General features: G+C 39.5%; 1 protein-coding gene across 9 annotated transcripts in view; it reads right to left on the bottom strand.

Moving 5' to 3' along the window:
- The window catches only part of PDLIM5 (PDZ and LIM domain 5), a 126,094-nt gene that overhangs the window by 33,557 nt on the left and 66,561 nt on the right, over window positions 1–25,976 (bottom strand). For 3 of the 9 annotated variants that reach the window (XM_075500583.1, XM_075500585.1, XM_075500584.1), the window contains exons 4-10: window positions 18,944–18,986; window positions 17,106–17,509; window positions 11,962–12,134; window positions 10,324–10,360; window positions 7,940–7,969; window positions 6,121–6,255; window positions 5,225–5,341 (exon numbers count right to left, since the gene is read on the bottom strand). In XM_075500583.1, coding sequence (XP_075356698.1) covers window positions 5,225–5,341; window positions 6,121–6,255; window positions 7,940–7,969; window positions 10,324–10,360; window positions 11,962–12,134; window positions 17,106–17,509; window positions 18,944–18,986 — 939 coding nt within the window. Of the gene's footprint in view, window positions 1–5,224; window positions 5,342–6,120; window positions 6,256–7,939; window positions 7,970–8,652; window positions 9,675–10,323; window positions 10,361–11,961; window positions 12,135–17,105; window positions 17,510–18,943; window positions 18,987–25,976 lie in introns of those variants that run through there. The other 6 variants (XM_075500589.1, XM_075500586.1, XM_075500591.1 and 3 more) reach the window with 6 other exon arrangements.

Below are 25,976 nucleotides of genomic sequence, written 5' to 3'. Positions count from 1 at the left end.
CTCTTTTTAGCCACCTTTACCAAATTCGGTGTGCTCCTCACCTCCTTTTCATTTTCCCTACTTATTAACTGGGTTGGGAGGAATGCGAACAGGCAAAAAAAAAAAAGTGAAAAAAACATACCGGCTCCAAAATTGTTTCTACAATGGTGAATCCATAACCCAGGCTCTATTTGAAAATTTCAAGATCATCCACAGAATTGCTGTGCATTTTTTAAAATCATTTCAGAAGTGAACAAAATGCTCCAAATGCTTACACAACTATACTTTACACAACTTCTTGGATTTAAATGCAAAAATGCTGCCTGAAAACCTTGCTTACACCTAGCAGTCTGCTGTAGATATACCATAAAACATTTACCTTGTATGACTTACAGATGATTTAGACTGACAGCTCAAGACTTTAGTGAAAGAATTTGTTTCACAAGTACGCAGAGATGCATCATGTCTGCCCAAAAGCAGCAAGAGAAGAAGAGTCATTAATCAAACACTTATTACACTTTTGGCAATGCTAACTAAAGCTCAGGAGAAGTTCATTTAAGGTTTTTTAAAAGCCCTCCTTACCCATAAAAGAAAGAACAGGTATGGTTTAATACCCTTGACTGTTAATTACTGAGGGAAGCACTTTCTTTCCCCATTGGTAAACACTATACTCTGGACGTTCCGTCCCTACAAAAGTTAATGTTTGTATTCTCCTCCAAAAACTTCAGGCTACCAGACAATTCAAAAATACACATTTTATAGCAAGGGTGACTAACCTTTGAAAGCCAGGTGAATAAAATATGTAATATCAAAGAATCATACATTATGCACGCTGTGCTCTGCCTTCCCTCAAAAACCTTCTTCCACGCTTTGACACTATATATTCACCCCGCGCCACCAACTTTTGACAACAAAGTCACCTTCCAACTGAATCTCCTACCCGTGACTGGTTTCTCCGCCTCCATCTAAGGGCCACTTTAATTTTTGAATTATTTTTCTAACTTTTGCCTAAGAGCTACTCGAATTTCTAATTGCTACGCAAATTTCCAGAGCAGCATGCGGGTCAGGAGACAGCTGCAAGCTGCTCCATCTCGATAGCATCATCATCATCATAAAAAAAAAAAACCCTCAGGTTAAACCGTATGTAAAATTATAGTTTCTGATGGTGGCTTTCTAGGCACGGACGTACCTGGCAGGAGCGGGAGGCAGCACGCGGGCCGCTTCCACAGGCGAGGCGGCAGGCGCGGCCGCGGCGGTGGGCAGGGGGAGCTCAGAGGTCTGCGTGGCCACAGCCCGCGTGGCGGGGAGAGGAGCTGCTTTATCAGCTGACAAACAGCTCGCTGCCTCTGGAGCAGGCAACTCCCCGGTTATTCTCCTAGTCGATGGTAATTTCACAAGTAGTTATAACGAGACAACATACGGAGGAGAAATCTCTCATTTGATTAAAAGCACCCAACAGCAATGCACAACTTTCTAGCTGGTGTTCTTGCATGTTTCGTAAGAAGAACAAGCGAGTAGCATGTGAGGGCTTTTTTTTCTCCCCTAGGAACCAAATACTCATGCCCTAGGAATCAGCCCATGCTGAAACTGGTTCTTTGGGGCATTTTTACTACTGCAGCTTGAGAGCTTAGAACCAGGCTTGTTTAACCACAAAACCAAACTATTTGGGTAGTTTATAGTTACTCAAAAAATAGACAACAAACTTGAACCAGAGCACAACCAGTATATTAGAAACTCTACCTAGTGTAAGTAGATGACACTTTAGACACTGTGGCTACTTGGCTGCTGGCATTTAAAACCTGAACAATTGCAGGGGGATGAGGTGCGCACTTGGGTAAGGCTTCCAAAGGGTTCTCAAACAAAAGTTCTCTGAAGTAAAAGAAAGCAGAAGGACAAGTAGCATTCACCACAGGAAAGCAATATTTTTTCCCCCCATATTCTACTTCTTCTTACTTGTCATCAAACCAAGACAATCATAAAAGATCTGACAGTTTTAGTTCAGTCAGTCTGAGACCTCCTCTTCTCCCCAACCTGATGCTCATTTGCTGATTAAATGAGCAGCTCCTGTCTTTGCAAATTCCCTTTTGCATGATGACTACAACCGAGAGAAGTTGTTTAGGAAAATTGATGTAGAAATGTCAAACCTGCCAAAAAGGAGATCTGGCTGAGCTGAGGAGAGTATAGCAGCAGTTACAACAATTCACAACAAAACAGGGGTATGCAGAGATTATACCCTTTCCTGGAATAGCTCTCAGGTTCTCCAAAACTTCATACAGCATCTTTGTGAAGCTTTGTAAGTCATAAAAAGGGCCTTGAAGAAGGCGAGGAGAAGGGGAATAAATCACACTGGGTATATGCTCCGAAGGGAGAGCAAGAGAAGAGCAAGTTAATTCCAAATTTTATTCACACACACATACTCGTTGTATTTCCATTTTTCACTTGCTTTGGCAGTAGCTAGAAAAGGAGTAAGAAATTACTCTCCGAGATTACAATTTCTGCAGAGAATACTCCTTGCTGTCCACTAATCAGAAAATACACAACAAAAATCAGGATTAATCACCTACTATTTAATACTAACTCTTTGTATTTATGAATATCAGGAATAATTCCATTAAAAGAAGGATGAAAGTAGGTCTGTATGACTGTAAAAAGCATGTATATAAAAAAGCAATCTAAAGACTTGCTGGCACTAGATCTGCTTTATATTAGTTATATATTTCTCAGGAAGTGCCAGATTCTGTGGTTTACACGGTCTAAAGTTGCCAGGATGACTATTTAAGATGACTTTTTGCAATTTTCTAAAAAGGCTGTAATTGCTCTTAAATATTTTACTGCTAAACTTATTATAGGAGGATATTACATATATGAAATTGAGTAATAATACACTATAAATTACAGTAGTTGGCTATATTGCCATACGACTAGTTTAGGTTTTCAATGAAGAACTAAAACTACAATTAAAAAAGCATTATGCTTTATATTATGAAGCCTGCCTTATAAGCAGCGAACCTAACTTTAATCCAGCAATCAAATCCAGATCTTTCTTACATTCCACAGCAAGCTCTTTCTCCTTGTTGGTGGTTCAGTAGTGGGTGGTACTAATCACAGAGCTTCAGCCAAGAAAAGACGGAGCCCATTAGGAGAAGAAAGACCTATGCCCGTCATTGACAACAAATGCGGGGCTTTAGTGGCAAAAGCAAGTCTACTGACCTTTGGATGGCCCAATCCTGCTTTATGAAAAGTCTGACAGGGCACCCACCATTGCTCCATACGGATTTCTGATAGCTGCCATTTTAAAAAAAGGGGGTTTGGAGACCAGCTTTGGGTGTATTCCCCACCCAGAAGAGTGTTATAAAAGCAGCGACATCGGCTCAGTAACAAAACAAACACCAAATATAGTTACTACACACTGATGACCTCTCATTTCAGGAGAGAATCAAGACTACACAGCTTTGTCAAATAATTTATGTTCTCCTTCCTACACTCAATGCTAATCCTTCCTTCTACCGCTCTGCAAAAGCTGCTCAGATTTCTGCCCTTCTTGAATAGAAAATACTCATTATCTACTTTTTTGATTATTTGTATAAATACTTTGGCTCTCATCCTGAACCACCATGAATGTAGCTGTCCTTTCTGATTTCCCGTGGCTCATTTTAAAGCTGTTCTCTTGATAGGTTAATTTTGCCAAATAATAAACTTAGTGCCATAGGTCTTGAGTGACAGTAGATTTAAATTTCCTTTACCCGGACACAGATCCAGAGCTAGGATTTAGAAAGAACTCCTTACTACTCAGAACACAGTTGTTGTTGCAGTATCTGCAAGGCATCTGCAGCTCAGTAGGTGTAATCATTGGTAGACATGAAAAATCAATTACTGAAGTAGTACTTTTCCCCCCTGCCTTTTTCATCCCAGGTTTTCTGCTTTAAAAAAAAAAAAAAAAAAAAAAAAAAAACACCACACCCACCAAAAAACCCCCAAAACACCCGCACACGAGTATTGCCACACGCCTTTTGTGTGTATTTTTCATCTTTGGTGACTCATAACTACTCATCCCATCTGCTTCCTGGGATTTAAGAGAACGTGCTGCTGAAACCATCACAACCAAATCTTTTCTGTATTGGCTCAAACCAAAGGTCACCATGAAGGTACTGGCCCGCTGTCCAAGCAAACCTCTCTCATCACCCACCATCCCCTCCTGACTAATCTCATGTTAGGTCATGAAGGCACCCTCTTCTCCCAGACATCAAAAAAGCCTTCAAAAGACATTGCAGCAAAGCAGACTTGACATATTTTGTTGTGAGGTTTCGCCTCATCTGTCTCAGCTGGTTGAGACTATTGCTTTAAAGGGGAAACTGTCAATCCCAAATCTTAGTATTAGATTTCTAGTTGCAGAAAGCCCACACAGGTATGGGCGATAGTATATTCCTGTATGCTTCTCACAAGGACGAGTCTCTGTCCAGGGGCTTGGCAGGACCAGGCACTGTTCATTCAATTCTCATTTCTGAAGGAGCAGCTTTGTTTCGTGTTGTAACTTTGTGCTCGTGCATGTGTAATGAACACTAGCTACCTGGAATTAAAAAACACTCCTGCACTATGAAACACAAACCATCAGAAAATGTTATTGATCTTCAATAATAGCATCGTAACCCTCCAAATTACCGTCACTGTCTTGTATCCAAAATTACTGTCGCTGTCTAGTACCCATAGATGACCTCCAAAACATCACCCGTCTGCCAAGATAAGTGCCGGTGAAGCTATCCAAGGCCAATGACAGGAAATTTACCAAATAATAACCTAGTTTTCTTTGATTGCATCATAGCGCAGCACAGTGTTATGAACAAAATAATCCACTTCTTAAAAAAAAAATTTTTTATATTTTTAAAGGCACTTTTCTGTGTGCTGAAGAAATCTGAATTCACTTTTGAGTTGTTGAGACCAGTGAAAAGTCACTCCATTCAGGTGACAGGGTGGACACCCACTGACAACGTACCGACACACACTGAATATTCTGTCTTATTTTAACTGGCATCCACCAGACCGTTCATGAATCTGCTCAGCTTCATTTAATTTCTCTTCTCCATCCCCCTCCTACCATTTCCAGGAAAATCCCTCCCTACTCACGGCAGATTAATAAAGTTTAAGTGAATGACAGACAACCCTCTCTCCCTCAAGACAGACAAATCTAGGCTAGAACAACAAATAGATAGATTGTTAACGCAATTGAAACCCCCTCCGAATGCTTTACCTCCCAGGAGCTGCTGCAGCAATGTGTTCAGACAGTCTGGGAGAGGGGACGCTGCCCGGGGAGGACACTGCTACTGGCAAAAGAGCAGCTGCAGGCTCTGGTCTAGCACCGTTTTCACTCCATTCACAGTAATAAAACCAAATAGAGACACACAGAGAAAGAGATTTTTAATCCGCATTGAAATAGTACGCTGAACAGGAGACACTGTGCATGAAAGTGTTAGTAAATTGGAAAAACAAACAAACCAACCAACCCACCCCCCCCAAAAAAGCGTGGAGTTTACAGCAAAATACAAATAGGGGGATAAAATGAGGCACAATACACTTAGGAAGTGTCACGCTTTTAGTGAAGGTTGAGAAGTGTCCTGCTGCTTATAAACTCCGAAAGCCAAGTAGTATTTTACATTTACAAAGATGGAACGCATATATTTAGTATTACATTATGTGATGGAAAACTTTTAGGAATACTGGGAAAGAAACAGACACAAGTGCTAGTGGGATTCACTCCCAAAGTTTTATACACTTTTTGCCGCAACTTTTTTAGGGTGTTAGTTTTGTCAAGGTTAGACTATATTTCTCAATATTTTTTCATATCCTTTCTTTTTGTCACTTGTGATAGGAAAAAAAAGTCTAGAAAATGTTGTCTTAAAGCCCTCTACTTGAAGAAAAGCACCCGTCAGACATCTCACTGTAATACATAAAAATAGAAGTAAACTACGAGGTAGAGAGCAATCACAACCACAAAGTTTGTGCAGACTAAATCAGCCACAAGAGTAGGCATTGCTGCCTTTTATATATATATTTTTATATATTAGCATGCAGAATTAAGTATCTTAAGTAGGGAGCCTTAAGTGCTGAAAATTATTGAACAGACTTAGGAATGACCAGGGAGCAGACCTCACAGGTGGTAAAGGTGTGGACGGAAATTCTGGTACAGGCAGCATCTCCGAAGTCTGGGTAGCTACGGAGTTTTTATTCAGATTAATACAGGTATCCTGGGCTCCTGCTCCATTAGGTAGATCTGCAGGTATGCTTTACAGATATTTATGACATGGGAAAAAAAAATAAATACATTATTTATGACAGGTTGTTTAAGGACTGACCAAAAGTGGGACAAATATTTTCCAGTGGCTATGGATTAGCTAAACTACAAATCTGGAAAATCCAGACACATCTTCACTCAGGACAATGAACTGACTCTACAATTTAAGGCCAAAACCAAATCTGTAACTGGTTGCTCAAAAGGAGATGGTTAAAAGTGAACATCTAAAACATACCTAGAAATAGGGTGCTGCAGAATTAGAACTAATCAGTTACTAAAACACATAAATAAACTTTACATAAAGGCTAGACTTTGCCTTTCTAAGCTTTAAGTAACTGGTTTAAGAGTTGCAATTTACACATTTCAGTGAGGGCTTTCTATTTCTATTCCCTGTCCTTCCAGCTGCTGAAAAGAAAGATCTATTTTATCCACACAAAAATCCCTAGTGGGTTACAGTTTAGGGATAAACAATAATAAAAAAAATCCACAGGGCATTTGTCTTGGACAACGCCTGCCTGAAAAGTTGAATATTATTAACTTGGGATATTTATCTGTAGATGGAAGAGAAGTTTCTATCTCATTGTTTGTCATATTAATCCTTCTAGGTGATCTCTTAAATGTAAGCTTATTCATTTATATAAAAAGCCACTCAGAATATTTTTTCAAAGATCAGATGCATGCTGGGAATCAGACATGAGCTAGGGCATGTTATCCACATGCGAACTGAAAAGCAGTCCATTGTTTTGGAAACAGTAACAAAGTCCAAAATTTAACTTCAACAAGTGTTGTGCAATGGGGATACTGGGGGAAGAGACAACATCTTTAAAGCAGTAAATGAAATTCATTTCACACATTCATAAAACATTTTTGGAACTAGTGATTTGTTACTATGAATTTATAGGAAACTAGTAATTTTAGTAGCGTCTCTCAAACTATTCTCATATCCTCAACAGACAGACTCTATGACTATCTATGTTTCATTTTAATCAAAACAGAGGCTTTTATACTTCGGATTATTTAGAGAGGCTTTTTCTTCCATTTCTCACTAAAGAAACTCACCTTTCAAAGGGATAAGAGCTGGTAAGACACATAAACATAATGGTAAGTTAAAAACCAACATGAAGATATTCTCATTACCTAGGGACATCTCCAAAACATAAAAATACTTGAAGATCAAACCATTCTGCCCTTATGAAGAAAAATTTACAGAGAGTCTAAGTGATAACCTTTCATAGTTTTCATTGCATTGATGTCCTCTGAAAACTCCTGTCTTCCTCTCCATTCCTAAAAAATTCTTTAAACCCAGCAAAACAATTTTAACACACTACTTCACATTCCTACTTTAATACACAGTATTCTATCAAATGATTATATTGAGGTGTATGTGCACTCAGTAACACTCTTGGGTTTAGTAACACAGTACTCATTACCGGGTTACGTGATGGTGGGGCGGGGGGAAGCAAACTGATTGGCACTTCTCATCAAAACAGTCTTTAGTGAAATTATTAAAGTGAATATTTTCTCCTACTGTCCCTAAGGAGTTAACCCAAAAGGTGTGTAAGATGTGATATGCCTTGGGCAATTATTACCAGTGCAAATCTAATCGACCTTTATGCTGTGCATTGTTAGGCATCCACATCGGTGACTGTTAGTGTTAAATAACTTGGCTATTACCTGAAGTCTCCATTTTCTGTTTGGCTTTTCCTAAAGGTAAAATGACAAATACCATAAGCTACTGCTGTACTGTATAGCAGTATAAACCATCTGAAAAGGAAACACAAGCTTAAAATGCTTCCAAAGGTCTCGATTCCTTTCAATTTTCCAAGTTGTGCAATAAAAAAAAACAACCCCTCCAAGTCTGCAGAAGCATTTGCAGGGGACATTGATCTGTTCACAGGACCAAATCCATCAGAAGAGTGTGTAGGTCAGCTGCGCAAACTACAAGCCAATTGCAATGGTTCTCATTAAGCAATCATGAAAGACCGGGCTTTTATATGTGCTTTACAATTCACCTTTGAGGTTTGAAACTTCTCTGATTCAATAAGCGTTGTAAAAGCTGAGAGCAAGTTTTACTTCGTAGAATTCTCACTCCTGTAGCCCCCCCCAAAGGTCAATCATTTCACCCATTTCTGCAAACCTCGTGTCGATTTTGACAACACAAACACATAACGCATTTTTAAGATGATCAGGAACTCTACTACTGTGATAGTTTTGTACAATTCAGATTGTTTCTACTACGCAGCGGGGATTTAATTGTTTCTCTTACTACGCAGTAGGGATTTAATTGTTTCTTATTATGATCTGTGAAGGTGCAATGAAATCACAGCTCCATGCATGAGAAGACTATTCAAGGAGTCGGAGAGACTCAAAAGAAAAACAGACAGAGCTAAGATAAAAGCAACTTTTATTAAAATACTCTTCAAGCTTCAGAAAGCATAAATTAATGAATGTGTAGCTACTATAATACATTATTTTACAGGAGAACCATAGGGCCATGAAGCTTTTATAAACACAAGAAAGCCTATGAGCTTCACTCTGTAATAAATAAATACTATTGTCTTATCTTGTTCTTGTTAGAGGATGTGTTGAAGCTTTTACAGGAACACAGCAACATTCTGCTCAATTTTTTCTAAGTTTTCCACAATATGAACATACTACTAGTTTAAGCAGCAGAATCTTTATATTGAGCTTGCACTTTGATTCGCAACATTGGAATTTTTTTTTTAAATTTATTTTTTATTTGCTTAAAAGCAGTCTGTCTTCTTGCTCTACTTTGTAAAACATTTACAACCACTCTAAAATTGACCTGCTGAAAATCTAGTGAAATCCAAGATAATTATCCTGGTAAGTACAATAGTCTGAAATAAGTGCATACAGTCCCTCTTCATCTTCTTCCCCCAGCCCCAAAATTAAAGTAATACAATTTCTTATTCTTTTGTTTGTAATTTTCTGCTTTCTAACAACCTACAGTAACTCAAACTCAGCAATGCAAATGACTCCTTTAAGGCAAAAAAAGAACTGCAACAGCCATCTCCTCCCCCATGCTGGGAGATTCAGTCACCCAAGTTGTTCGGTTTTAAATACGTATTTTTTGTCAACTAGTGATTAGCACAAAAACATTTTCATCTCATTTTTTACACATCAGTAGGAAAGTGTTAGAAAAGTATAGAAAAGGCTAGAATTTCTCTCGCAGTAAGGCTAGTGAAATAAGTTTTTTCTTTTTTTTCTTTTTTTTTTTTTTTTTTTTTTGCAAAGCAGATGGAAAAGAAGAAAGGAAGGAAGTGTTTGTATTTTGCTTTTGCAACTTGGGTAAAATCACTGGACATTAAGAACACGTGCTGAGACTTCATGGTGCCAGTCACGTAATTTTGTATATTTGGGGCTAAAGACGTGGATGGGAACCTTTTCCCTGTGGAAAGAAGTGATAGAAGAAAAATAAGAAAGAGAAAGAAAGAGAGAAAGAAAGTTTGTCTTAAGCAGTTTCACAAGCGAGCATGCAATCTCCATGCACTATTCCTATCCGCACACTGCCTTCCTCTCTGTCAAAAACTTGGATCCAGTGTTAGGCAAAGTCAGTATTAAAACTCCCACTGACTGCAAGAACCACTACATTTAGCCACTGGTTAGTCCTCATTTTGAACAACGCTTATCCCAAAGCAAGGAGAGAGCTGACCCTCGTTCGCAGTCCAGAACAGTAATACTTTCCAGCTATGTCTTGCAATCTGATCCACGCTCGCAAATCAAAAATGTCTGGTTAGATTTAGAAAAAGGAAAACACGTCGACAAGCTGACCTCGTACAGAAAACCAAATCAGTCCAAGTTTATGGAAAAATCTCAAACTCCTGCACAAACTGCACAATACTGGACTGCATCAACAGATTTAAAAAGGTTGGTCTATGCAGAAAAAGACCTTGATTTTTACATGCTGAAATAGAAGGCAAAAAAAGCAGCAACATTTTAAAAACACCCAGATGTCACACAAACGCACCAAACACTCTCAGTTAAGAATTAACACATGCAAAGCATTAAAGTAATAAAAACGTAAAGCATCAACTCACTTAGTCTTCTTTGCAGCTTCATGTTCTGGTTCTTTCACTGCAAGAAAACAGAAAATTTTATTTTCTAAGGCACTAAAGGCACCGTACCACCATACACTGAGATTCTCCCCTGTGCCAATGCATTCACCACAGCAGGAAACTACAACAAGGCTTGTTGGGACTCCTTGATTCTAAATACGCCCCAATGGAAATGCAGTACAGCTATAAACTTCAAGAGCCCCTTTGCCAGCAAGATTGCTGAAAGGTGGCTCTGCTGGTCTCTGCCCTTTCCCTTGGCCCACTCTCCACTCTGGCATCGAGGAAGGTGAGTTGAGAAGGGGAAGATGAATGGAAGCTGGGAGGCATTTTTGTGGACGAACATCCAGTGGGTTTATATCAGACGATAATACAAGCATCTGTTTGCAGCCAGGCTGTGACCCATCAAGGTGCTAGAGGACTGCACATGGGATGAAGAAAATTCCAGCCCTGATTTTAACTTTGGCAAATCTAGTTGCAGTCACTTTCTTACAGTATTTGTCAACAGATTAATCAGTACTGGATGACATGTTATTTGACGTTCAGGTCTCATATTCTGCCCTTACAAGGATTAATGAAGAGAATCCAAAAATGGACAATGATCCATTAATAGACTAGCGCAATGCAGGACCACAAAACAGCCAGGTAACTGTCCAAGTTCAGAATATTTATCACACGTGGACAATGATCCTTATGTGGGGAGATGTTATCATTGGCTTCAGAGTAATTCTGCCAGAGAATCGACAGTTGCTTTAATCAAATCTGCCCCCGGGGAGGGGGTCTGATTTCCTCACTGCCTTCTTCATTGTAGCACTAGCTGTGAAAAGCAGAAGAATGAAATAATCACCTCTACATTAGCTGCCTCAGTCTGAGCATGACTGAGCTCAAATCTCCTGATGGCACTTCTGATGGCTTTTACACAACATTACAGATCTCAGCCAATGAATTACAACTGACAGCATAATATGAAATTGAAGTTTTAACGTAAAATTCTATGACTGGGAATGACCTTCTCCACATCATCTGTTCCAGGCCACAGTACACGTAATCACACCATAGCGTAAGCAGAGGATGGAAACATGAACTGGGAATAAACTGAGGAGCTATGGATTTATGCTGCTGATTCGTTAAATCACTGCAGATCACATACTTTTCTGTGACTGTCAAAGATTTTCTATATGCCTGAAAACACCTTAATTTTTCTGGAGCATTAAATTTGCACAGGAATGTCACCACTTTGGTGATACAGGAGGGGAAAGAAACAACAAATACATATCTGCCAACGTCTTTGGGAATAGAAATGGAAATTTTAAGATTTATCTAGAATGTATTAATATTCAACTCAATCAGGAATAATGCCCAGTAATGTATATGTCCTGAGCTATTTAGCAATTGCAGGAGTTTTAAAAAAATATTTTCATACTATAGTCTTCTCAAACTTTTTTCTTTTAAAGAGCTCACCAAAATTCTGCCTACTGGATCTATTATCCAAGAGGGGAAAATGCAAGAGATGTGACTGAATCCTTTTACTATTTCCCCCTGCCCCCAGCTTTTTAAAGATGTTTAAAAACACCCATCTGTCCAATGCCATTACTTTTATTTTGCTTACACCAAAGTACTCACTATGATCAGTGCCAGTGATTTGGGCAAGGATGCGGAAAGAGCGGGACTGGGTGGTGCCTGTCCGGGGATGCCAGTCTTCGGTGTCTTCGATCAGTCGCTTCTTGCTGGCATCGCTGTGGGTGGGGGTGTGGTAAAACTCCGTATAGGTATCCACAATGTGCTTCCGCGGGGGGCTGCGTCAAGGAGAGGAGAGAGCAGTGAGCAAAAAGCTTCAGAGACCACCTGGGCTGGGGTAGCTACAAAGACACGGGCAGAACCGTGACTTTTCACAGCATTTAAAGGCAGCTTCTGCGTTTGGATACAGATGTGCAGCAGTGAGCTCCACAGGCACACCTGAACATAGATTCAGTCCTCTGAACCAAACACAGCTTTATAATTACTCTAACCCGACTGAAATATTTTTCCTTGTTTCACTGCTGGAACACTCGAAATAGTAAAAGACAGTATTATCAAGACATTTACATGTTTAAACCTTTACCGTTTGGGTGGGTTTTTCCTTGGAGATGACAGAGCAAGACAGCAAGAGAAAGTTTTCCCAGCATAAACAGGAAAAGGAGAAAAAGAAAACAAGAAATAAAGTCAGAAAGTTGAAACAGAAGTGCAGCTAATTATTCTATTGAATTAGTTTTGTGGGACAGGGCACTGAAATCCAACTAATAGTGATATTCTCATTCTACTACCAAAAACGCAGCACAGAACTCCCACACTTAAATTAAACTCACAGTGATTTCCTTACAGGGATGAGAAGGGAATTTGTTTTTGTAAAGCAGGGCAGTCTACTTGGTTCAGATGAGGTGCCCCTCGACAAATTCTCCCCTTGGTTCACTAGAGGCAAAGCACTAGCTGCGTGCTTTGTGGCTAAACGAGGAAATATTGATGCTCGATACCCGCTCTGAAAGTCAAAAAGTGGGGTGATCATTTCATCTGGAAATCTTCCCCACAGTAATCTACAAGCTATTATCAATCCCTGCACTAGCGGACTCGCAAGAATACAGGATTTTAAAGCTTTGCTTTCAGTAATTGATGTAAAGAACACGTAATGGCACTGATCAGTTTAGGAAAAGGGAACAGAAGATTCATACTACATATATTACTCCTAAATTCTACATTTGTTATCCCAAAGCATTAATCTTTAAGACCCTTTAAATGTACATTTATTTTTACATAATTTACAGCAGATTAACTCTGCAAAACTAGCTCCTAAGACATAACAATACTCATAATAATTAAAAAAAAAACCCCACCAACAAAACTTTAAAAGTCACTTATTTTTGCCACTACTTCTCCACTGTACTTTTAATGCCCAAAGTATTTCTGGTGAAGAAAGGTGGAAAATATGAATGAGAATGATGTAAGTTATTAATTGTCAACAAGTAAGAATTAGGCCCATTCAATGGAAGACATTAGTAAATACTTAAGCTTAAAAGAATACTTAATACTTGAAAGAATGATGTGAAAGGTATCATACAAAATTATATCAAAGATTGAATTTATTGACACACAGTATTAGTGAAGTATGTGTATCACGTACCAAAGCTACTAAAAGAGGAAGAGGTACAGGAACAAAGATAGTAGTATTCCCAGGATGGAGTACAAAAAATACAGAGAAAAATGAAGTAAAGCACCAAAACAGTTAATAGCAAAAATAAAATGTGAAAATTAAAGCAGTAGTTAAAGGTGTGGAACTACATGGAAGTGTAATTATTTACATGCAGTTGACTGCATTCTACCAACTACCACAGTGAAATAAGTAGTCTTTCACATTTGTTGAAAGTGGTATTATAAACAAAATATCCCGCTGACTTCTCTTGTGGATCCTACTGGTCCATTTTTTAAGGCTCAAGAGTCTACTGGTAATGACTCATTGAGGCAACAAGGTGGTGCCAGAGACAAAGGAAAATCCAACGAGACAGGCTCTCCCTTAACTCAGCCTTGAGGCAAGGGGAGAAAAGACAAGCCAGTAAAACCTCAATCATATTTCTCATCCCTAACACGTACAAATCACAGTATATGGGTGTTACTCTTAGTTTTGTTGTATGAATTCAGCTTCTGGCCCTTCATTCCATAGTCCTCAAACCATTTTTTGCTTTTATACTTTAGAAATTCACTATACTAGTGAATTTCACCATTCACTAGTTGTATTACTAACACCAATTAGCCATAGGTGCACCAAGAATTTATCAATACGCACAAACACCACACAAATGTTTCGTGGAATAAGAAAAAGCTGCAAAATTTAACACAGTGAAAAGCAAGATCACATCATGTCCAATGCAGACAAAACCATTTACTACACTAAGAAGTTACTAAGAAAAGCTGAAGCTGTTTTGCAAAATTTAAATACAAAACTCTGGAAGAGCTGTAATTTTGCAAAACAAGAATACATGCTGGTTATTCCAACAGGAAAAACGACCATAATTCAACTCCAGTGCTGTCGATACTAACTTTGTCACTGTTGTTATCTGCAAGGGAAAAAAAAGTATTTGATGTGTTAATACATTCTTTGCTTCTTGAAATATTACAGGAGTTTCCAAATCCAAGCTCTGGTAAAGCCATATATCATGTAAGTCAAACTTACAATCACCAAGAGAACCTACAAGGGAAAAATTTAGCCCAGCTGATCTGAAACTGAGTGAAGTCTGTGGACATCTTACCTGTTTTAAGCAGCAGGCACATTTTCATGCAAGAGTTGGCAAGAAGGTCTTGATAAAAGCATAATTGCATGCAGCCTAATGAAGGCAAACTGCTTTCTTTCTAAGTCAGGACTAAACAAGGGAAACCAAACTTCCTTCCCCATCCTGAAGTGAAGGCAAATAGTTTGTGTCCTAGATGTGGTTTGAGGGGAGCCAGGAGGAAGGGAGGAAATTCTGAGTACGACAAGGTGCACGTCTGAAGAACTGTATTTGCTCAGCAGTGCTATCTATGAACAAGTTGCCTTTTTTTTTTTTTTTAGAACATGAGTAATACGAAACACAGAAGAAAAATGGAATTTATTTCAGACTCATCAATTATTCCAAACTTCAATGTTTCTGATATTTCATAAATGTCATTGATTCCATTTTAAATGGGGAGATAATTAAGCATCATTGTACAAATCTAATTTTTCTAAGTAAAACTAAGTAAGCAGTGTAGCGGCAGACCAATATAATCACTTTAGGGGGTTTTGTTTGCTTGGTTTTGTTTTCTACCTTAGGACTGCAAGACAGTTAGACAGCCCAAACACGCTATTGTAAGAAAGATGGCAAAATAAAGTAGGTTTTTACAGCTCTAAAGGTTTTCAAGCTTTCCCAAACTAGAACTGCAAGGTTGGCAGCAAGACAGGGATTTCTTTACCTGTCAGCTGTGATACTCTTCAGTGGGTATTATTCATCCCCTAACTGTAAGGTAGGGCACATCAGGGTGCTCACCCAGTCATCCTATCTTGATTGCCAAGTGCTTACTCTACGCCTGCAGCACTTCCTTCCAGGAGACTTAATTTTGTTGCTATTGATCCCCTTTTTCAGTACTAATTGCTGCTTTTGGGTATTCCTTACACAGTTATTTGATAAAACAGCACTCCTGGAAAGATAAGAGATGGTTTCCCAAAGGGTATTCACCAAGTCTACCACCATCGAGCAAGTCCTCGGGATCTCCCGATTTCGTCCCACTTCTCTGCAGCGTGGACTCCTGCCATCAGCTGTTTAAGAAAGGGCTGGAAGTTACCATGACAACAGCATCATATAAAATGCATACAACTGCATTATACGAGTCCACACATGGAAACATTTGTGCTGCGAAGGTACTTATTCCCTTTTGGGAATAGATACCTAAAGAAGTTTTTTTTCCTCCACGAGAAGCTCAACTGAAACTGCAATTTATTCTGTATTTTAGTTGACGTGGATGTTTACCGTTCTGTAGGTTCTTCATATACTTCTTTATATATATATACTTCTTTATATACTGAGAGAATATCAGAGGAGAGAGGCACTAGGCTTATTCCTCCAGCCCCTTTCCTTTGAGGGATGGGAAATAGTAACCATAGCCTTTAGGTTTTAAGCCCAGGTTTTACGTTCTTAAGATCGAAGAGAAACCTGCAGTTCCCCTCCCGCCCTTTTTATTACTTAGTTCAATCTGCCGGACGTGCTGCCGGGCACGGCGGCCAGCGGGCACGGCACCGCTCGCGCCAGCCGCCTCCTCGCCCCACAGCACAGCGGCCGCGGGCAACCGGTCCCTGGTGCGCTGCAGCTCCCAGCCCTGCCCGGCAATTTCTGGGCGAGCCCGAGGCGGCCCTGGCCAAAAGCACGGCACCGAAACAGGGCGGTGGTGCAGGTCCGAGTGCCCGGGGTTGCTGCTGGGCTCAGTTTAACTTACTAATCTATTGTTTACTAGTCTAGATGCTCCACCAGATCTAGTATAAGCCTCTTATGCAGCCTTACAGTCCCTTAAATGTTAGGTCTCCAATATCCGCTTTAATGTAAACAATTATTTGAATACAGAAGTGACTCAAATTTTAAATCTGTGTTGCTTTTTTAGGGTAAAGGTAACATTTAAAGTCGAGGTATCTACATTATAACGCTGCGAAAAATCTGCGCAACCCCACCAGCTTCCTTGAATGCATCTTAAAGTTTCCTGTGCGTTGTGCAGAGAAGTAATGTGACATGTGTCCCTTTGCCTCCCTTCTGGGACCTTTCTCCACTGGTCCTGCCAGGCCACAGCTGGTCTTTCAGAGCAAGTCATTCCCAGCCATCACAGCACCCGCCGACCCTTCTTGACAGATGGCTCTGCATTTTTGTGTGCCTGCTGCTTTCAGTCACCGTATCGGCAGTCAAAATACACAGTGAGACACCGACATCGAAATTAATACCGGGCTTGTTGTAAGGTCCAGAACACATCGTGATACAACCCATCGTGTAGAGCGCTTTGTGGTCCCGATTCAATTTAGCTGTGACATCCTATAAACTGATATGTCACTCCCGAGAAAAATCATCACCGAAAGTCTGGCTTGGCCCTCCGAAGCATCCCTTTAAAGATGCGAGCCCTTCCTCAGAGATTGGCTTCCGAGGATTAAGCAACGGCTCCAAGCTCTGTTTTACTTAGCCCTTAAACAAGCCCAGCTTTTTTCCTGCGAGGAAAGAGCCTCACAGCAAAAAAAAAATCCCACCTACCCATTTTGCTGTTTACTCTCCCCCTGGTTTTCTCTGAATCCTCGTCGCGGCCCCTCGGCTACATCCTGGGCGCCGTTGCCGGCCGAGGCGCTCGGGGCGGCATTGTGCGTGGCGGGCTGCCGTGGGACATTAACTGCAGGTTTAGCAGCGCTCGGCGCGGGCGCCCGCTGCTCAGCGTTAGGCTTGGCGTTAACATGCAGTCCAGGCGCAGCAAACGCAGCCGGGGCCGCGGCCTGGGCCGGGGTGAAGGCGGAGGACGGTGATGGGATGGAGGTGACTTTGGAGGTGGTTACGGCTCCAAACGGCCTCGGTGTCTTATTGTAAGCCACGCTCGCCGTGGCAGTGACTTTGGGTGCGACAGCAGAGGCAATGGGCACAGGCTTAACTACTTCTGTAGGTTCTCCCTATGCGAGATGAAAAACAAAAAAAGAAACACACAAAACCACGCCAAACGCATGCACATTCCTCAGCAGGTATGTTCGCTGCTCTCGGGGAGATAACCTGCCTAGCGTGAAACCAAGAAGCACAGAAGCAAGCTTTACCGAGCCTGCAGCCATGAAACGTATGGAGGGGGAAAAAAAAAAAAAAAAAAAAAAGGAAAAAAAAAAAGCCATGCGTTTTAGGAACGGGAATGATCCAAGCATGCACAATCAATATGAAATCCCACGATGCCAACTCCTCATATCCAAAACAGACACCCCATAAATCAAATTCAAGACAAACTGAAGAACCACTCTATTGCAAAACCCGCCGGGTAACTCATGTGGAAAAAATTAGGTTTTTTTTATAAAAATCCACATTCCACCTCTCAAACCCAATTCGAGATATGCACGTTCCCCATACACAAACGTCATGTGCGTGTGTACACACACACTGTATATATTGATCTGTTGATACGGCCCTTAAGAGCAGAACCAGAGCCCTGGAGTGCATTTATTAGAGGCCAGTGCTTCGGGACTCAGTGAGTTTTTTCCAGTTGCACTCCATCGACGTGCCCCCATGTCTTCATATACCCTTGTCAGATCAAAACACTCAAAAAAAAAAAAAAAAAAAGGTTTTTTGGTTGGTTGGTTGTTGTTGTTGGTTTTTGTGGGGGTTTTGTTTTGGTTTTTTTTTCTGAGAGCTATGTTTTAACATGGTGGCTCCCAAACTGTGGCCATTCAAATCACAGTCAGCAGAACAGTAATATACTATACGTTATTTATGTCCTCTGGAGAGGTTTTTCAAGCACAGGCCATTTGTAAGCATTTTCAGGCTTGCAAACAGCCTTCTTATCAAAAAGGGGGGTTTGAAACTATTGCTTGAGAACATAACATTAGAAGGACTCAAGAACAAATAATTCCCCAGGGCTCTAAGGAAAGTGAGGGGAATTGTTCTCTAAAACTCTAATATTTAGATAAGCTTCTTTCAAATACAAAGGAAGATTTCAGTGCCCATTAAAAAAACAAACAAACAAACAAAACCCCACCACCAAAAATGCTACTACTGTTTCTCTCTTAGGGATAGAGGAAAAACTTCAGCAATCTCTTTCTAAAAAAGTGTTCCAAGAGTTGGAAAATAACATTTATTCACTTTTTTTTTGGTGGATAATCATTTGCCAGGTCTCTCAATTCGTTTTTTGGTGGTGGCTTTTTTTTTTTTTTTTTTTTTTGGGGGGGTGGGGGTGGGGAGGGCTGGATCACTCAGATTCAAATGCTGCAATACTCTTCATGTAACACATGGAAATCAAGCATGTTATATTGAAAGGAAAGTCTGAATGACAGTGCGTATCAACAACAGGGTTTGACAGATGGGTAAGTGCCACATGCTACATTTCTTGGTTGTGATGATAAACATACCTTTGGTACATGAACAAGATCAGGTTTTGGTACAGAAGCCACTCTGGAAGAACAAAAACATACATGTAATCGTAAAAAAAAAAAGTTCTTTAATGTTTAAGCATTTTCCTCTTCCAACTCACCTTGTCCATCCACAGATATACAAAATATTTTGTTTTGCTTCCTCTGAAGGAAACAAGAAGTGTTCAAGTTAAACCTACAACATTGTTGTTAATACAAGGAAAGGGCAAAAGCAAACTGGATGAATTTATCCAGATACAACGTTAGGAACTCTAGCATCCATCATCAAGTACTATTTGATTTATAAATTCCTAACACCGTATCACCAGTTAGGAGACTTCAGCTCCAATTTGTTTATTGTTTTCCATCCTTGCATAAGAAACTATGTCACAACTCAAAAGCTCTGGTCAGATAAATTGCATTTTAAACAGCACATAACTTTTATTCAGGCTTAAAACAGAAAGCTTCCTTTCAGAACAACAACAACAACAAAAATCCTTCTGAAGGACTTAGCAAGTTAAATAATACAGAAACGTTTTGCACAGTCTTTGGTCTTCAAAGGTAAGGTTAATGTCACTTGAACTCCACAGTAGATGGCAAAAAAATTTCTTCCAAACAATGGGTGCATTGAAACTACTATGGGGTGGTAGGAAGGAAAAGATGGAGAAGATAAAGAATCGACAGATTTCGCTATACCTAAAGTGAACTGGCAACATGTTACGGGTAACGGCATCTCACTTGATAGGGGTTTTTTTCAGATTTGCATATACTTACATGCAAAAATACACACAGACACAAAATAAAAAAAAAAAGTTAAAAACCCAGCAAAAAATCTGAGACACTAACATTTTGTCTGCAAATATTGCTGCTGATACACTTGAGCCTTTTCATGCTGTTTTGGTAGAAAAGTGGCTTCATGCCACATTTCAAAACATTTTTGGCCATATTTGGTAGCTGCTCAGAAAAGCTGGCACCCTTAATGATCCCAGAACCAGCAATCACATCCTGCCTGAAATCACACAACCCCGATTTCCGACAAATCTTCTAAATAGGGTTTTGAAGAACTGAAGCTGGATTCTCATTTCCAAAAGAGAATTTCCCAGGGAGGCAAAAAGGTTCGTTTAATTGGAGAGCAGCTAACAGAGGCTACAATTTGAAACACCTCTATTGTATAAACCAGCTTTTCTATTTCTACCAGAAAAACACGGAGAGCTACATTTGAATTAGACACACTTGGTCCATTTAACAACAACTTCCTTTTTTATTTTCCTTTTTTCCTCTTTTTTTTCCCCCCTTTTCCTTTTCCTTTTTTCTTTTTACTAATTACATTCAAAATGTTTACTCTTTCCCTCAAAGCCATTTGGCCCTCAGGGCTCATCAGATTCCAGCAATAGCAATCCTGTTGCAGGTTCAGTAACTAACTTACAAAAAGGGAGATGCACGTCATCCACATGCTACCTTGGCAGAAGAAAAAAAAAGAAAAAAAAAAAATCGCATGAAAAGATCATCTTCTGCACTTTGCCTTCACCATTTGTGCACCGCTGCTGACACACATTATGTCCGCACCAGCAGAGAGAGGGTTTTGTCTGCTCTGAGGAACAGGTCCGGTCTCCCCGTTCTCACAGAGCGTGCAGCCCATGAGAAGACTGACCTCGGCCCTCCCAAGCGCTGGGGTGCATCATGAATCACTCCTAATTGCAGAGTTGTCAATTTGCAGCAACAAAGGCAACAAGAAGGACAAAAAAAAAAAAAGCCAACGCATATGGAAACTTTTCTTTCCTTTTTAAGACCAGAGTCAGAAAGTAACATGCATCTCGCTCCGTATCTTAGGCGTACGTTTTTTAATAAAGTAACTTGGAATGTTTTGTGTACCTATTAAGCTGATCTAACAGTAAGAAGTAGAAAGACATTCGTTATTCAAGTCAACTCCCATATTTCATGCTTGAGGAAAAAGCTTCTCTTTGCTAATGCTGGACCTTGAAGTTCATCTCATAAAAGGAACATACTTAATTTTTGTTGATTTTACAAAATAATCAAATTTGAGTTTGCAATGGATGAGGTTGCTCTGCATCCATCAATACAGCACTGAGCAAAAATTATTTCAAACCACTATTTCCAGATGATCTGAAGACATGTTCTTCAAAATTAATCTTCAAAAATATCATACAAAAAGAGGAAAAAGAAAAAAGGGTGAAAAAAAGGCTTGCTAACTGAAATGTTCCCAATGTTCTTTTTACATTGGAGTCAGACAGCACATTACTTTATTTCCCCCAAACATACTTGAAACAAGGACATAAATGTGTGTCCCAGACATACTTCAAACAGTTTAACTTGGCCTTGTGGACTTCAGACCATAATCAGCCTAAAATCTGTGATTCATCCCGAATCGTATAAAGAAAATGCTCACCCAGCAAACTCAGCCACCAAGATCTGAATGTGAAAAATGCATGGTAGTTAGACAAGACAGTACAAAAGGAAATGCACACTTCAAGCTGAAAAGCAAAACGTGTCCAACATACACATTTAAGAAAATACTTCCTTCAGGGCTATTTCCCTTGGGATTTTGATAGATACTACCAAATTGCATAGCAAAAAAATAATGAAACTGAAGAATCTTGTACATTTTCTTAGCTGTTAGCACTTCGCTTGCCACCTAGCAATTAAACACTTTAGGATTTCATGCTGGTTTGGTCACGTTGAATGTATGAATAACTGATGATAAAGGCTTTCAAAATGAGATGACACACTGGCCCTGTTACTACTTACTAGAAAAGCAGGATGGCTTGAAGCAGGATATTTTCTGAATGATTTAAAACTAGCAGTTCAGTATATTAGTTTATGCAATATTTTCAATAACATACAAACAAAGCAAAGACATAAAAGCTCGGTATAAATGCTTATTATAAACAACTCGCACAAAAGACCTTGGCAAACAGTTACAGTTTGTAGCTTCATATGAATTATTATAGACAACAAAGACAGAAGCAGCAGCCATCACTTACTGACAGCCTAATACTGAAAATGAAAGTGCACAAAGTTTTTGCACAGACTTCTACATCAGTCGTTTATTCTTTCAGAAAAAAAAAAAAGCAGCTATATTTAGCCTGTGTAAATAGTTCATTTCAACCAAACATGATCAAATTTGCTCTCTAAATGTACCACAAGCCGTTCCTCTCCAATGAATATTTTTGTGACATTTAATGCAATTCAAAACATTCCAACTTCCAGTGCAGCCTTATTAGGAAAATGAATTAGTCTGCTCTTCACTGTGAGCAACATGCCCAGCAAAAACTATTCATTCTTTAAATTCTCCTTTTATTCATTCCCTTTCCAAGTATTTCACCCATTAAAAAAAAAAAAAAAAAAAAGACACAAGCAATATAACAGAATCCTTCCATAATTACTAATAGCTGGAAAAAAATATGATTAAAGCTAAAGCTACAGTATTTCACGCTTCTGCAATGAGTACAATTTGATACATCATCTCTAAAGACCAATCGTCAAAACCACTATAATTTCAATAATTAGCGCTGCGGAATTAAATTCAACGCAAAGCAGGATTTTTCGGTCAAATCTCAGCCATCCTATGTGTATAACCACACAAGAGAGGCCCAAAGCCACAGCCCATTAAATCCCTAAAGCTTCACTGAACCCACAATCCAAAAGACGTTTCAGATTCTTCTCTCCTCTGAACTCCCTTTCAAGTCCCACCATCCCCAGTCCTTCTGCCCCTTAGTAAAGGGACTGTATTGTATTCATAACTTAAAAAGCAGATGCTGAACTCAATGGAAAAATCACAAGAAGGTAACTGCACTTATGGGCCCCTCTAGAAACAAGGGAAGCAGCAATACCAGTATTAATATAGGTATTGCATCTGGGGTTTCCGTATCTCCATAACTTAAAGGATTGCTCGTAAACTCTGGTGTGAGATACAAGCAGCTGCAAACCTTCATTCCTGAAACAAAGTCAAGGCTGAAAGATTTTCTGCAAAATTGTATTTGTTGTTCTGAACTGAACCTTTCTAAGAGAAGGACAGAAGAAAGGACAGAATTTTTCCCATGCTTCTCATTTTCAAAACTAACACCTTTTTCCTAGCTTATCAATCAGGATACAGGTTTTGGCAGCAGACACTATGTCCCTGAAAAGCCACTGGTCAGATCTTCCTTCCAAAAACCTGATTTTTTAGTGGTTTTTGCCATTGTGGTCTGCACTTCTGTTTGTTTGCTTCATTTTGTTTCTAGAGAGCAGTCAGTTGACAGGGCAGAAAGCTAAATGCATTTGCTTTTCATTAATTAGCCAACTCATGCAAAAAGATGACAAGCAGAAAACGTTTAACATATATAACAAGCCGTGACTTTCACTAGGGGTTATCTGAACAAAAACAAATGCAGATGTAATTTAAAGCACAGAAAAAAGACCAATCCAAATATACTTCTTTCTTCCTTAGACCCAAGCCCTTTCTCTATCACAGACATCATTCATTTCTTACCAACCCTGCTCTGGCTCACAACAATAGAAAAGCAAAAACATTCTTAAGCTTACTTCTTGTTGCAACTTATACACTATCAGAAATGGCTGCCTTACATACACTAATGTAACATACAACTACGTTTCCCACAGTTTCGTAGGAACATACACACTGCCCCGGACAACACCAGCTGGCAAATCAGCGCTTCAGCAGTCTTGCCAGAACAAGCACCTGTGGCCTAGAGACTGCAAACCCCTGCACATCCCAATGCATGGCAAAGCAGAGGTAGCAAAACTATCACTGAGTATTACTCGGTGAAGACTGGAACCTGTTGCAGTCATTGCAAAAAGGAGATGGCTCTTTTTTTCTCCTTAAGAAACACAGCAATGTTTTCAAATCTATACTCTGGTCATCGTGCTTGCTAACATACCAGCAGATGGCTGTCAACAACATTTCATTTCTTAAGTCATTCTCTTTGCTCTAGTTTATTATGTTAGCTTTCATTTAGTTGAACATACCATATTATGACAAATACGGGAATGTTAGTTACAATCAAACAATGCAGACTTCAGCACTGACCGCCTGATTAAGAGAGCAACTTCAAACCAGAGAGAAGATGGGATGCATAATGGCATTTCAGATACCGTACATCTCCAGGAGTCTTAGTACGAACATGTCATTCCGCAAACTAATTCTTACATTAAAAATGCATTATTTCTCTTCTTGTCCTAAAAATACAGGCTGTAAACTCGTGATAATTCAGACATTAAAATGCAAACAGTGAGACACAGTTGTCTCAGCGGTAACAAAATATTGAAAAAAGAGTTTCTGTGGATGCTCCATTTATATCTGAAATGACAGAAAAGGACCTCTTCAGTTAAATGGGCTATTTTTACACAGCTTATATCTTTTGGGCTTCATGCCCTTTGATGAGGTATATTTAATGGAGTATGCAGAGAATATTGATATTTATTTCTTGACAGAACAGTACCTCAAGATAATACTTAACACCTTACTTCGTTATATTTAGCCTGGGAATATTATCTCATGAGTCACTCTCAACAGATTCTACACTTTCAGTAAGTTTAAAGAGGAAGAATTAATATAACATGCATGCCAGCATTTTACATTTGGTATACACTACATAATACTTTTACATCCTCACATTGTGCACTCTCCCAGCACACTAGATTACAATGAAGCACTAGGTCAGGTAAAAGCAAGAAAAATTACGGTTTTGGTTTACTGGCTATTTGATAGTTGGCCAAATCAAACGTAGGTCCCCCCTCTTAAATTTAAATAACGTTTGGGATTTCATCATCATGTGTTAAAATAAACAGTGCTGACATTTTAGGAGAGAAACAAGCTGCCCTCTGCTTTGGTAGTCCTATTCACAAAGGATTAGTTGTTTTCAAGACCTCCCAAAAGGCAACCACTGCTCATAGTCTCATTCCTGTGGTCTGTGGCAACCCTACCGAATGCATTTGTAAAGAGAGTTTAAGTGCAGGCAGATAATATTTTATTCTATTAAAGCAAACCCAAAAAAACAAACAAAAAGCTAAGAAAAAGATACTGTGGCATTTATCTCACTTACCTTCTGACTGCCAGAGACTTTTAAAAACATTCTTGTCGCTCCCATGAAGGCAGAAGGTTTAGAAACCTGGAGAGCCCGTGTGTATGACCATCACTGGACTAGCAGGCACGTCTGTCCATACCTGCCCATGACCCCCCTGCTCAGAGCCCAAAGAGGTAAAGCACCCCAGTACCAAGCATGGCCGGTGCCTTACAATCCTGTATGGCAGATCGCTGCCGGTTGTCCTAGAAATGTTATAGAGCAGCCATATACTATATATGTATATACTACCACTATATACAAGTGGCAGCTCAGCGTGTCTAAGCGATCGAGTTTGGCAGGCAGGAATCCCATCTTGCCACTGTTTGACTACTCAGAAGTGATAGGAAAACTTACATCTTGTGTACAAGACCTCCTTATACATTACCTTCAGTGATGGTGGTCATTTCTGTCAGTTATGCCTTGTTATAAACTGATTTTTTTCTTTTCTTTAAGCTTTCCTAAAGCTGTCTTGCCAAGTAACCGTATCCACACAACAGTTAAGTGCAAATAACAAGACAAAACAACTATACCTGGGCTTTTAATAAAGTGGAATTTATAAATTCGATTTTCTTTAAAAGTGCTTATTAGATACTAATTCTAACACAGCAAGCTACCTTTTAAAAATAGCCAGCTTAATGAAAAGCATAGGTCTAAATGACACACAGACCTACTCAGTCCTCCAAAGCCCTCAAAAAAAAATGCTCAGCTTCATGCTGACTTCAGTCTCTCACCAAATCTAGGTTATAATTTAGGAGATTCAACACTAAACACTAAATTATTTTTTCCAGTGCTTTCCGCAATATGGTGACTAATGTTTAAATTACCTCTTTTGTCTAAAACACAGCCCAAATAAGCTTGAAAGTGCAGTCATATCTATTTTAACTGGAAATTCATGACAAACAGCTCCTCATTCCCCAACATATCCTTATTTGGGATTTTTATTTTTTTCT

Source organism: Mycteria americana, chromosome 4, assembly GCF_035582795.1.
Source record: "Mycteria americana isolate JAX WOST 10 ecotype Jacksonville Zoo and Gardens chromosome 4, USCA_MyAme_1.0, whole genome shotgun sequence".
Taxonomy (NCBI): Eukaryota; Metazoa; Chordata; class Aves; order Ciconiiformes; family Ciconiidae; genus Mycteria; species Mycteria americana.
This window is presented reverse-complemented; position numbering and strand designations above follow the sequence as displayed.